The sequence below is a fragment of the Saimiri boliviensis genome, chromosome X (assembly GCF_048565385.1).
Source record: "Saimiri boliviensis isolate mSaiBol1 chromosome X, mSaiBol1.pri, whole genome shotgun sequence".
Taxonomy (NCBI): domain Eukaryota; kingdom Metazoa; phylum Chordata; class Mammalia; order Primates; family Cebidae; genus Saimiri; species Saimiri boliviensis.
This window is the reverse complement of record NC_133470.1, coordinates 125,665,968-125,680,443: the sequence shown is the minus strand read 5'-3', so window position 1 is coordinate 125,680,443 and position 14,476 is coordinate 125,665,968. Positions and strand designations below refer to the sequence as shown.

The 14,476-nt window shown below is 35.0% G+C and overlaps 1 protein-coding gene across 2 annotated transcripts in view; it reads left to right on the top strand.

The window, feature by feature from the left end:
• The window catches only part of COL4A5 (collagen type IV alpha 5 chain), a 243,291-nt gene that overhangs the window by 144,710 nt on the left and 84,105 nt on the right, over positions 1-14,476 (top strand). For both annotated transcript variants that reach the window (XM_003935864.4, XM_074391651.1), the window contains exons 20-25: positions 434-566; positions 7,609-7,782; positions 8,122-8,205; positions 11,962-12,054; positions 13,465-13,535; positions 13,841-14,032. In XM_003935864.4, the coding sequence (XP_003935913.1) occupies positions 434-566; positions 7,609-7,782; positions 8,122-8,205; positions 11,962-12,054; positions 13,465-13,535; positions 13,841-14,032 (747 nt within the window). The remainder of the gene's footprint in view (positions 1-433; positions 567-7,608; positions 7,783-8,121; positions 8,206-11,961; positions 12,055-13,464; positions 13,536-13,840; positions 14,033-14,476) is intronic.

The window sequence follows — 14,476 nt, the reverse complement described above, 5'->3', positions numbered from 1 at the left end:
AGGTTGGAATTAAGGGGACAAGATCAGAGGTGCTTCTAGTAGTCCAAGTGTGAGTTGACGATATAGCTGTGGCAACAGGAATCAAGGGGGCAAATTGGAGAGATATTTTCTGTAAAGAATTGTGAGGCTTAGGAGATTAGAATGAATTAAATGTGAATTATAGGAGAAGAGACATCAAAAACACTTTCAGTTTTATAAGCCTTGGGCTCAGGAACATGGTAATGTTGTTACTGGTATTGGACATTTTCTAATCTGTTGGAAGATAGAAGTGATACAGAATGTGACTCATAATCTATGTAGTAGTCGTAAAGATTGTTCATTTGAACACTGTGAAACTGATGACTTTGGAATCATATGTAGCTGCCAGAATCTTTTCAGGAGAATAAGCTTTTTCCTCTTTGCATTTCTTTATTTGTTTTCTTTTGTAATAAAGGTAATTCCTAGACCTGGAACTGGTATAACTATAGGAGAAAAAGGAAACATTGGGTTGCCTGGCTTGCCTGGAGAAAAAGGAGAGCGAGGATTTCCTGGAATACAGGGTCCGCCTGGCCTCCCTGGACCTCCAGGTAAACGAGATTGCATTTATGGCCTTGCGCTTATAGTCACCTTACTAATAATCCATGTATACTTTTTATCAGACTAGTTCCATGGTAAGCATGGAAGTAGAAGACACAAGTCCTTTTTAATTGACAGATACTTCCCAATTCTTACTATACCTTATGTCACCATATTACTCACCTGTACTTAAAAAAGCCCAAGTGAACAGTGTCCTTTAATCCTAGGATTCCCATTTCTACATTTTATTTTTATTGATACATAATTATACATGTTTATAGGAAAAGTTATCTTTTTATTCATGGGTACCATGTATAATGATCAAATCAAGTTAACTGGAATATCCATTACCTCAAGCACTTATCTTTTGTTTATGTTGGGAACATTCAAAATCTTGTCTTCTAGCTGTTTTGAAATATACAGTAAGTTATTGTTACCTGTTGTGAATCTACTGTGCAACCAAACACTGAAACTTATTGCTTCTATCTAACTGTATGCTTGTACCCATTAACCAAACTTTCTTCATTTACCCCGACCCTTCCCAGCCCCTGGTAACCATCATTCTACACTCTACCTCCATGAGATCAATGGTTTTTTTTTTTAATGGTTTTTTTTTTTGACATATGAATGAGAACATGAATTTGTATTTGACTTTCTGCGCCTGGTTTATTTCATTTAATGTAATGTCCTCCAGGCTTATCCATGTTGCTGCAAATGACAAAATTTCATTCTTTTTATGGCTGAGTAATATTCCATTGTGTATTTATACCACATTTTATTTATCTGTTCATCCATTGCTGGACATTCAGGTTGATTTCATATCTTGGCTATTGTGAATAGTGCTGCAATAAACATGGGACTGCAGATATCTCTTTGAATTACTAATTTATTTTCTTTTGGATATTTACCCAGACATGAGATTGCTGGAACATAACAGTATTTCTATTTTTAGTTTTTTGAAGAAACTCCATACTTTTTTTCATAACGGTTGTATTAATTTGCATTCCTATCAACAGTGTATGAGGGCTCCCTCTTCTCTGCATCTCTGCAGCATCTGTTATTTTTATTGTTGTTTTTATTTTGTTATTTTTTTATTTTGTTATTTATTTTGTTATTTTTTTGTCTTTTTTGATGATAGTCATTTAACTGGGGTCAATTTTATTATTAATAAGTGACACCAAACAATTCTGTGATTTAATAGGCGAATCATCACACTTTTTATGCTATTAGGGAAGGAGATGCTCCCCGAGTAATGCCCTATATGAAAATGTCAAGCAGCATTCCCCACCGAAAATCTCAGAAACACCTAACTAGAAATCTCCATAGTGATCTTGTTATACAATAAAATCTTAGAGCTCAATCCTGAGTTTTATATTATTCCCCTTGAATACACAAAGTGTATTAGAACATTTCTAATTTGGCCACAGAGTCCTGCCCTTACCCAGAATGTATATTTGGATGTTCTCTGAAATAGGGTAATATTAGTGATTTGTGTAAAATTTGCAAATGCATATGGTACAGTATCTGGCACATATGCATATCAATAAATTATTCTTTCTTTTCCTTCAAAAATATGTAGCTAATGAAATACTAAAATGGTGAGATGAGTGATAGTGATCTTTCTCAATAGAAAGAAAATAAATATAGGTTCCATTATGCTCTAAATATGAACTAATCTCAAGATAATGAACTCGAGATAAAGAATTATCTCAGGATGCAGTAAAATAGATAAGGAGCTGGGAAGTATGAAGGAAAAGTTAAGAGGTAGACAGGATAAACCTAGAAGCTTCAAATTTATCTCATGAGGGAGGTCAAGGAGGAGAGAATGGGACAAGAGGCAGTATTTGAAAAAAAAATGGTTGAAAACATCTGTCGATTAAAAAACACATACATCACTATGAAAAATCTCATGAAGCACTAAGCAGGAGTACAATACTAGTAATTCAAAGGCCCATAACCAGACACGTTGTAGGGACATTTCAGAATTCAGTGATAAAAAGATTTGAGGAAAAAAAGGCAGATCACCTGCAAAGCAGTGAATCAGAGGAAGATAATGGAACACATTTTAAAGTGATAAGGACAAATTACTATGAATTAGGGATTCTGTATTACTCTAAACTATCATCCTAGTGTGAAGATGAAATACATGGAAAGTTTAACACCTTCAGACTGTCTCTGAAATAGTTACTGGCAGTTTTGCTCCAAAGAGAATAAAAGGAATTCTGGATAAAATGAGAATAGTTCTAGGATGCAAGAACCACAGCTTAGAAAACATATTAGTAAAGCATATTAAGTCAAAATCAGTACTGGTCATTTTGTAAAAAGATATTTTAAGTAACAACTTGGAACTATAATTGTAAACATTATTAACGTGATGCATAGATGCAGAGAGAATAAAGAGCAGTTTTTTTTTTGTCTTGTTAGGGAAAGATAATATAAATCTTGGTAACTGTATAAGTTTTTAGAAATATGTAAGTTTAGGTAAATAGGTTAAAACATTAATAGTAGCCACTAGAGAAGACTAGAAATAAAATGTATAACTTACCTACCAACTGAAGAAAGAAAATGACTAAAAATCTCATATAGTATAAGCTAGGATTGGAGCAAAATAAACAAAGACAAACCTGGGTAAATAGAAAATAAAATATAAGATGACAAAAAGAAGTTAAAAATAAGTCAGGAACTCCAACAAATTTGAAAGAACTGAACACTGATAAAAAGACACTGACTAAAATAAAATTGAAATTAAAAATACCTATATATAGTGTACAATAGACACATCTAAAGCAAAGTGACAGAGATAATCTGAAAATAATGCAATATATATATTTGGCAAATGCTATAAATAAAAAGGCGAGTTTAGCAATTCTAATATAGTATGAAATACAATTAAATGCAAAACTTGAAACTATAAAAATACTAGAAGAAAATGCAGGAAAAACTTTTCTGGACATTGACCAAGGCAAAGAATTTATGACTAAGACTTGAAAAGTAAATGCAATCAAAACAAAAATAGACTATTGGGACTTAATCAAACTAAAGAGCTTCTGCACAGCAAAAGAAACAATCAGTGGAGTAAATAGCCTATAGAATAGGAGAAAATATTTGCAAACTATGCATCTGACAAAGGACTAATATCCAGAATCTATTAATATAAGGAACTTAATAAGAAAAAAAATGACCCTATTAAAAACTGGGCAAAAGACACGAACAGAACACTTCTTTAATATAAGACATACATGTGGCCAACAAACAGGAAAAAATTCTCAATGTCACTAATCAGCAGATAAATGCAAATTAAAATCACAATGAGATACTAATTCACACATTAGAATAGCTATTATTAAAAAGTCATAAAATAACAGATTTGAGCAAGAATGTAGAGGTCATACTTATATATTGTTGGTGGAAATTTAAATTAGTTCAACTACTGTGGAAAGCAGTTTGGATTTCTCAACTGCAAGTAGAACTACTATTCCACCCAGAAATCCCACTACTGGGTATCTACCCAAAGGAAATCATTCTACCAAAAAGACACTTGCACTCATATATTCATTGCAATAGTATTCACCATAGCAAAGTCATGGAATCATCCTAAGTATTCATCAGAAGTGGATTGGATAAAGAAAATGTGATACATATGCACCATGGAATACTATGCAGCCATAAAAACAATGAAATCATGTCCTTTGCAGCAATATGAATGCAGCTGGAGGCCATTATCCCAAGTGAAATAACTCAGAAATAGAAACCCAAATACCACCTGTTCTCAATTAGAAGTGGGAGCTAAACAATAGGTATGCATGGACACAATAGACATAGGAGGCTCCCAAAGTGGGGGGACTGAAAAGCTACCTATTGCGTACATGGTCACTATTTGGGTGATGAGTTCGCTGGAAGGCTAAATGCCACCATCATGCAATACGTCCCTGTATTAATAACAAAGCTGCATATGTACTTCCTGAATCTAAAATAAAAAAAGACAGACATTTCATATGGATAAATAGATAAATCATATCACAATGATTTAAAATTTATGAATCCTTAGGTATCTAGCAATATAGCTTTGAATGTATAAGTGAAAGCTGATAGCCTGTAAGAAATAAACTGGCAAATTCCCAACATATCAAGTAGGTGCAAAATAATGACATAAATGATTTGAGCAACACAATCAAGCTGTATATATGGGGGAAAGAGAAATATTTTATGTGCAGCAGAGAATATACATTCTTTATAAACATGCATGGAATATTTAAAGAAATTCACTCTATTAGAACAGAAAATAAATATTTAAAGAGTTCACGTCCTTTGTAGGGACATGGATGAACCTGGAAACCATTATTCTCAGCAAACTGACACAAGAGCAGAAAATCAAACACCGTATATTCTCGCTCATAGGCGGGTGTTGAACAATGAGAACACATGGACACAGGGAGGGGAGCACTACACACTGGGATCCGTTGGGGGGAAATGGGGGAGGGACGGGGGGGTGGGGAGGTGGGAAGAGATAGCATGGGGAGAAATGACAGATACAGGTGAGGGGATGGAAGGAAGCAAAGCACACTGCCATGTGTGTACCTATGCAACAATCTTGCATGTTCATCACATGTACCCCAAAACCTAAAATGCAATAAAAAAAAATTACATGCATGTCATTCTCTGTGATTACAGCAAAATAAAATGAGAAATTTACAACAGAATCACCAAAAATGTTTATAATTGTATATTAAGAAACAATATAAATAGCTCTAGACATAAAAAAGAAACAAATGGAAATGATAGACTATAATCCTAGACAACGATGAAAGCACCTCATGTCAAAACTCATTGAACATAGCCAAATCAGTACCTTTATCAAAACGTTAGAAAGACTAAAATGAAAAGACTCAAGTTTTTGAAAAAAGAAACAAGCCCAAATAGAAGGAAAAACTTGATAAAGATAAAAATAAAAATTAATAAATAGAAAACAAACAAAGAAAATGTAGTTAAATAGGGAAAATAAAAGATGATATTTTGAGTGAGAAGAGTTTGAAATTAACAAAACGTGGCAAATACAATCAAGATAATGATAAAAAACAATCAGTAAAGAAAAAGAGTACCACAATTAAAATATTAAATTAGAAGAAAACTATAAATAGGTGTTAAAATATTTTGAATTTGGATGAAATATAAATTTATCATCAAACAGGAAACAAATTAGTTAAAATTGTTTTGAGAAAGTAGGAAATCTCAGTAGATCAATTACCATAGAAGATTTTGAAATTTTAAAGATCTCCATGAAAACACATTGGTTGTATGGGTGGTTTTATCATTTTACAAATGAGTTCTACCAAGTTGTCAAAGAACAGATAATGCCAAAATGTTAAACAATTTTCAGAGCATTTAAAAAAAGTCAGTTTAATAGCATTGATACTAAACCACCAAGGAGATAACACTAGAAATAACCCAGTTTAATTTATGAATGTAGTAGCAATAATCCTAAATATTCAGAAGCATATTAAATTGTATGATATTATGATCAAGTAGATTTTACTCCAAGATTGCAAGGATGGTTTGAGGTTACTATGATTGACTACACTGACAGAGTAAAAGAGAACAGGCGAATAGATGCAGAAAAATCAGTCAATAAAATTCGATACGCATTCATTTTTAAAAGAAAGCTAAACCACTTAAACTAGAATTAAAAGAGAATTACCTTAACTTGATGAAGCTAACACAAAGCATGACATTTCCTGTACAGTCCTGATAATGTACAGGAAATGTCATGCTTTGTGATGAAACATCAGGAACATTGTTATTCAAGTCAGAAATGAGATAAAGATACTTAGAGTTATCAATGCTGTTCGTCCTGAAAGTGGAGATCCTAGCCCATGCACTAAATCTGGAAGAAAAAATAGTTGTAAGAATGAGGAAAAAGCCCAAATTTTGGTTTTTCAGAGACCATCTGATTATCTACTAGAAAGCTTTAAAAAATCAATTGACAAATTATGAGAACTTAAAGAGAATATGTGTGCAAGATGGCCAGATCTGAGTAGCATACTTAATTTGCCTCCCTCTTCACCAGCAAACATAAAAGAGAAAAAAAATATGCTTCACAATAATAATAGTATTAAAATTCGCATTAGTTATAAAACAAATCCGTAAATAACCCTAACAAAACATGTATAAGACTTCTTTGAAGAATTTTGTAAATTATCATTAAATAATATAGAATTGTTAAATAAATGGAGAGATAAACTTAATTATTACTCATTGTGAAAAACCAAAATTACAAACAGTTGATTCTACCAAAAAAAAATGTTTAAATTCAATTCATTCCATTCAGAATTCCAACTGGATTTTGAAATTGAAACTGACAAATTGATTCTAAAATTTATTTAGAAAAGTAAATTTGTTTTTTTTAATGTTTTTATTGCATTTTAGGTTTTGGGGTACATGCAAAGAACATGCAAGATTGTTGCATAGGTACACATGTGGCAGTGTGATTTGCTGCCTTCCGTCCCCTCACCTATATCTGGCATTTCTCCCCATGATGGTTTTAAAAATGAACAAAGAGAAGCATATTTTACTTAGCAGTTTTAAAACATTATAAAGTTGTAGTAACTCAAAAGTGTTCTATAAGTGTTCCTCAGCAATTTTTAAAACATTATAAAGTTGTAGTAATTAGAAAGTGGTGATTCATGATGCATGAATCACCAGTATAACAGAAGAATGTCCGGAAACAGAGCCATTTATCTGGGCATTTTGAAATATCTTTTTCTCTTGCTAATGAATTTCTGGTATTTTTAAGATTATAAGATCATAGTGTCAAAGGATGGGGTTACTAGTAATTTCCAAAAGGAATAAAGCTACTTTAAATTATTATTTCTTACCCTCAAACTGTTATATTCTTTGAAGCTTTTCAACCTTTTTTCAGACTTTTCTCATAAAAAAGGAAAAAATAACACAACCAGAATTATATGTTAAAAGAAGATCTTATTATCCAATGTCACAATGAAAACTAAAGTAACATCTCTAAAATGAGATCATTTTGTTCACTTTTTTGAATCTCAGGGACTGCAGCTATGGGTCCTCCTGGCCCCCCTGGATTTCCTGGGGAAAGGGGTCAGAAAGGTGATGAAGGACCACCTGGAATTTCCATGCCTGGACCTCCTGGACTTGATGGACAGCCTGGGGCTCCTGGGCTTCCAGGGCCTCCCGGCCCTCCTGGCCCTCACATCCCTCCTAGTAAGCTATATTATTCTCCTATTAAGTTCTATTTTTGTTTCTGTTTATTTTGTTTCTAAGTAAATCTAGCTAAAGGTTGTCCTCACTTGTTGCCTTTCTGATATCTAAGAAATTCTACTACTGCTTCTACTTTTTGGTTTTTGGTGGTTCTTGAATGTTTACATTTGCTCTTCAGATAGTGTTTATCAGCAATGTCGTATTTTCCTTTGCTTATAGGTACTTGTATTTCTTCAGCGAAGTAACTGAAAATAGGTCTTTTTCTAACTGGTCAGGACTTCTTTTTGTTTAATCCTCTGGATACTTCAAAACAATTAGCTTGGTGTCCTTTATCTTATTCAGGCGATGAGATATGTGAACCAGGCCCTCCAGGGCCCCCGGGATCTCCAGGCGATAAAGGACTCCAAGGAGAACAAGGAGTGAAAGGTTTTGATCTCCAAATATATTCATTCCTTCATTTTTTTCATTCTTTCAGATCATCAGCCAAATACCTTGTATTCTCTGTCACACCTTAGCCACTGACTCCCATGGTCATACTCCAACACCATCTCATTACTAATAGTGTTATACTTGCATGATGTTGGTTTCATGCATCCCATTTTTTGGATCACTCTCTTCTTTCTAGCTTACTACCACTAGTAACCTGACTCCAGCAATACTCCAACCCCACTGAAACCTAGCCACTTTGACTAACACTCAACTTTTCCATGTCCTTTATTACCTCTTAAACTAACTTAAATTCCATGATCAATCACTGTAATCAATTCAATTCATAAATCCATGATTCCTTCGCCCTTCTCTCACTTCATTGTACTCACTTGTACCAAAAGCATAGTCCAAATTTTTACGTTTTCTCGGCCTGCACTTTATCTTCTCTTTTCAAATTTTTAACAGTTTCTCCCCTTTTCTGACTTTGCTTCCTTCTTAACTGACCAGTTAAAGCAATAACAAGCAAACTTTCACTGATTGCCACCACCATATAGTCTCCCTTCTTGCCTATTACTGTTACTGCTCCTATCTAAAGCCAGTTATTCTATTTATACAATAGATCTCATTCCCTCTTATTTCCCCCCAAATTTTTTTTAGGCGTTTCTGTCTCTCCCACATCACCAATTTTTCCCTCTCTGCTCAATCATTCCAGGAGCATACAAATAAGCTTTATTCACCTATCTAAAAAGTAGGGCAATCCTACATTCCCTGCCAACTGCTTCTCTATTTCTCTATTCCCAATTGCAGCAAAACTTCCTGAGAATTTTCTGCTCATTACTTGCAGGTATTCTCCTCTTCCCCTAACTTACCACTGCCTACCACTCCACAGATGCTGCTCAGTCACCAGCAGTCTATTATCCTGATAAGCCAAATGTCAGGTCTGTCCTTTTTCTTCTGGCTTTTTGCCTTCTTTAAACACTTTCATCCCTTGGCTTTCAGTACATGCCATTTCCTGTTTTCTTTCATACCTCTCTGGTGTACATATATGTGTGTGTGCAAGTATGTGTATCCATGTAATTAGCATCTAAACCAAAATATAGGACGTTTTCAGGACCCTGGAAGACTCTCGTCCTCCCTACTTAGTATCCCCCAAAGGTAATCACGATTTCATCCTCTGGCATGCATTAATTTGCCTAATCTTGAACTTCATATGCATAGAATTATACCGTATGAGCTCTTTTGTGTCTGGTTTCTTTCATTAAATATATGTGAGATATATCTACGTTTTTGTTTGTTACAGTATTTTTCCATCATTCTTTGGGTTTCCACTGCATGTTACCTCAGTAGTCTAACGCTGATGGACATTTGGTCTGGAGCTATTGTGAATAAAGCTGTCATAAATATTCTTGTACATGTATTTTTTGTAGGACATAAGCACGAATTTTTGTTAGGGATATACCTAGGAATTGAATTGTGGGGTTATAGGGTAGGTATAGGCTTTGTTTAATAGATATTACCAAACTGTGTACCAAAGTTATTTTCATTTGCATTTTCCTAGTGACTTGATTATGAGCTACTCTCTTAGGGTTTTTATATTCTCTTTTATAAAGTGCCTATCCTTATTGTTAATGTGATTATTGGATATATGTATTACAACTATCTTCTCTTTTATTAACTTGTTTAACAAAGTTACTAATTAAATGAAATCAAATTAATTAATGTCCTGTTTTATTGTTAGCACTTTTTATGCTGTTTTAGAAATCTTCGCTTCTCTCAAAGGCCTGATGATATTCCTGTGTTTTCTTCTATACACTTTATTGTTTTACCTTTCATGTTTTCATCTTTGATCTATCTTCATTTAATTTTTGTGTACAGTTTGGAGTAGGGATCAAAGTTCATTTTTCCCATGTGGATATCCAGTTGACTCAGTACTATAGAACAAAATATCATCAGTTACCCCAATGAATTGCATTAGCACTTTTTGGAGATTATATGATCGTATATGTCTAGGTCTGTTTCTGACTGCTCTATTCTATTCTGTTGTTTCATTAGTCTCTCCCTGTACCAATATCATGCTATCTTAATTACTGTGGCTTTATTATAAGTCTTGGATATCCTAGGTTCTTTGCGTTTTTATATGCATCTTAGAATTTTCTACCCAACTTTCAATTTTAAAATGCTTCAAGGTTTAGTCCTTATTCTTTTCTATCTAAACTCATTTATTCAGTTTTGTGACTGTTACTACCACCTAATTGCCAATGACTTACAAACTTATGTCTCCTATCCAGATATAACTCTTTTCCTCTAGATTTGTATATCCACTTGCCTAGTCAACATTTTGAACTTGATATCCTGATCAAAGTGAAGTGCTGATCTCTTCCACCTCCTCCCCTTAGTTGCTCCACTCACATCTTATGCTTCTTACTTAAAAAGCAGGCTATGTTAGCCTTCTGGGTGCTCATGCTGAAGACACTGGAGTCATGCTGGATTCCGCTCTTCTTTTGTATTTCGTATATGATCCATGAGAACATCCCATTGGCTGTACTTTCAGATATCTAACCAGTTCTGATCATTTTCACTGCAGTTACTCTGGGATGAGCTACCACCATCCCTCTCTTAGATGATTGTTAACAGTAGCCACTTAAGTGGTTACCCTGTTTCCATCATTGCCTTTAGAGGCTATTAACATAGCAGCTACAGTCATCCCTTAAAAACTTAATATAACATGTTGCTTTTCTGTTTAATTTTTTTCTACTAGATTTTCATTTCACTTACAATAAAAACCACAGCCTTTATGTTTCTTGATATGCCATTTGCTATAAACTCTCAACTTTCTGACCTTTTTCCCCACCTCATTCTGCTCTATCAATCTGATCTGCTTGTTGTTCCTTGTATATACCAAATATGGCTATTCTTTCTGCTTGGAATGTTCTACACTCGTTAAGCACACGCCATGTCCTTTAAGTTTTATCATATATCAACTTCTCAATCAAGTCTATACTGACCATTCTATTTAAAATAACACCCCCCTCTTCCCTGGCATACCCAATACCACTTAACTAGCTCTATTTTTCCTATAAAAACATCATCTTTAAAAGTATATTATGTATTTCATATATATTTAATTTTTTTAGAGAGGGTCTTGCTCTGTCACCCAATCTGGAGCGCAGTGGTACAATCACAGCTCACTGCAGCCTCAATCTCCTAAGGCTCAAGCAATTCTCCTACCTCAGCCTCCTGGCAAGTACAGGCATGCACCACCATGCCTGGCTAGTGTTTGTATTTTTTCTGTAGAGATGGGGTTTCACCATGTTGGCAAGGCTGGTCTTGAACTCCTGGCCTCAAGCAATCAGCCTGCCTCAGCCTCCCAAAATGCTGAGATTATAAGCATGAGTGACTGCACCCTGAGTATAGTTAATAATATATTAAAATATTTCATATGTAAAATTTGATAATTTATTTCTTTTATTGATTATTATCCCTTCCGTCTGGTAGAATATGAGGCATGATGACATGAATTTTTATCCTTGACTTTTCTCTTTTGCTCACCAATGTAACATAAACATCTGGAACAGTTCTTGGCACACAGTAAGCACTCAGTAATTTATTTGTCATAAATTGATTCAATATATAGCTTTCTCCAATCACAGCATTAAGGGGAAATGCTGTCCCTTAGTGATGACATTTTTAGAACCTACCTATAGAAGGTATATGTACTTCTTGCAGTAACATTTGTTATTATGATTTCACTAGGTGACAAAGGTGACACTTGCTTCAACTGCATTGGAACTGGTATTTCAGGGCCTCCAGGTCAACCTGGTTTGCCAGGTCTCCCAGGTCCTCCAGGTAAACCATCCTGCCTCAGGGCAATGTTCTAAATACTTTTTGGCTAGATTTGGTTGATCTTATACTTTTAGTATGTTGTCAGTTCCTCATTTTATAGCTAGTCACTCATATCTATAAATAATTAAGTATGAAATGCCTCTATTTGTTATCAAATTAATTGTGCTCTTGTTTCTAATACTTGAAGCTACCAATATTTTCTATTAAAACATTTCAGCAATATTATTTCAGGAAATATATCTTCCCCATTTTTCATATGGAGAAGAAAATAACTTATGCAGAGTTAGACTTCTTCCTTCCAGATTATTGGGAGAAAAGTTCATAATGCCCAGCCCCTGAGTATAGTTTCCAGTGGCAGAGCTTCCAGTCATTGGGGATGAATTACATGTTATCATTCAGGAACAGGGCTTCTACTGGAGTTTGGTAGTCAACTTCCAGTATTCCTCTCTCTATATATAACTCATCTATCCCCCTTTCTAGTCAAAACTATTTCTGAGATCTGTCAGACTCTTAACTGTTTCATTTAACTGCCCCTTAGGAAATCCCAATTTTCTCTTGAAATTACACTTTATGTCTGAGAACGGGCTGAGAATAGACACCAGCTCTCTTACCTTTCTATCTAGTGAGTCTACTAGGGATACCAATTGCTTTGAAGGTTGGGAATACTTTCAACAAATCTTATAGACATTATTGGACATTACTAATCTAGCCTTGTACCTCCAGTCTCGTGGTTCTCAAACTTGGGAGTGTATCACCTGGAGAGCTTATTGAAGCCCAGAATGCTGAGCTTCACTCTCAAAGTTTCTGATTCAGTAGACCTGGGTGAAGGCTCAATAATCAGCATTTCTAATTAGTAGCCAGGTGGTGATGATGCCACTGGTCCAGGTTTCCATTTGGAAAACCACTGCCTTAGTTATATTTCCTCTAGTCTTTGGGGTACAAATGTTTCTCATAAACCAAATTTCAGGGAATGACAAACCAGAGACAGGACTGGTGAGGTGTAGGGAAACCGCATAAGTCAGAACAAAGATATTGAGACATTTTTATTGTCTTTTTCTACCTTTGGCAATGGGAACATCATAGGAACCCAGGAAACGTTGTGCATAGTACTTGATAATTGCAAGATCTGAGAAAGACTGCTTTGGAGTTGGAAGTTTCTTAGGATACAATATTGCATGTAACATGAAATGTTAAATTTATTTAAAAGAAAGGATGGTTATCTCATTTCAAGAACATAAAGGGAAAATACAAATGTAACATAAACGGGACTGAATGAGGTTCTTATTTTAAAAACTTGACTTTCTATCTTGATGCTTTCTGTATGAGCTTTGTCAGGAATTCAAGATCAAAGTTTACATTATTGTGTTTGTGTGTGTGTGTGTGTGTGTGTGTGTGTGTGTGTGTATTTGTTAGGATCTCTTGGTTTTCCTGGACAGAAAGGTGAAAAAGGACAAGCTGGAGCAACTGGTCCCAAAGGATTACCTGTAAGTTTTGAGTATATTATAAAACAAAACGAAGTAGAAGGAAGCCATTTTACACATTAATTTTCAATTAGTCATATGTATGCACGCATATAATTTAATTTTCCTATTAAGTTGTAATTTATTTGATTTTTTTGACTTTTACTGACTCCCATGCCTCACTTGATTCAACCCTTTGTACATTACATGTTATTAGATGGCTTGAAGGGATCAACTGGAGAGAAGAAAGTGTTAGAAAAAAAGAAACTTACTTCCTCTTTCTCTTTCTTCTTTTTCCCCCCTTTCTTTTTTTTCCTTGTCCACTTCAGGGCATTCCAGGAGCTCCAGGTGCTCCAGGCTTTCCTGGATCTAAAGGTGAACCTGGTGATATCCTCACTTTTCCAGGAATGAAGGGTGACAAAGGAGAGCTGGGTTCTCCTGGAGCTCCAGGGCTTCCTGGTTTACCTGGCACTCCTGGACAAGATGGATTGCCAGGGCTTCCTGGCCCGAAAGGAGAGCCTGTGAGTTGGTTTGATATTTTTGGTTTTGTGGTGTTAAATTTTCACTTAAGAATGTTTCCTAAGTTAATTCGAAGGACCGACCTAGTGCTGAAATAAACAGCCAATCAAGGCTTAAAATAACGTGACCGTATAGTGATGGTACATTGTTACTGATTATGTACGGTTTCTTCACTGCTCTTTTCTTTCACTTGTTTCGTAAACTTATTCTTCCTAACCCATTAATATTGAATAATATTTTCTCTGAATAGGTAGGCAGGAAGCTAAGATGTTTATGAGTCAGTATGAGGTTCCCCAACCCTTACCCCCGACATATCTTTCCCTGGGTTTACGTAAACCTCACGGCCGAGCATGTGACTCATGCCTGTAATCCCAGCACTTTCGGAGAGACTGAGGTGGGTGGATCACCTGAGATCAGGAGTTTGAGACCAGCCAGGCCAACATAGT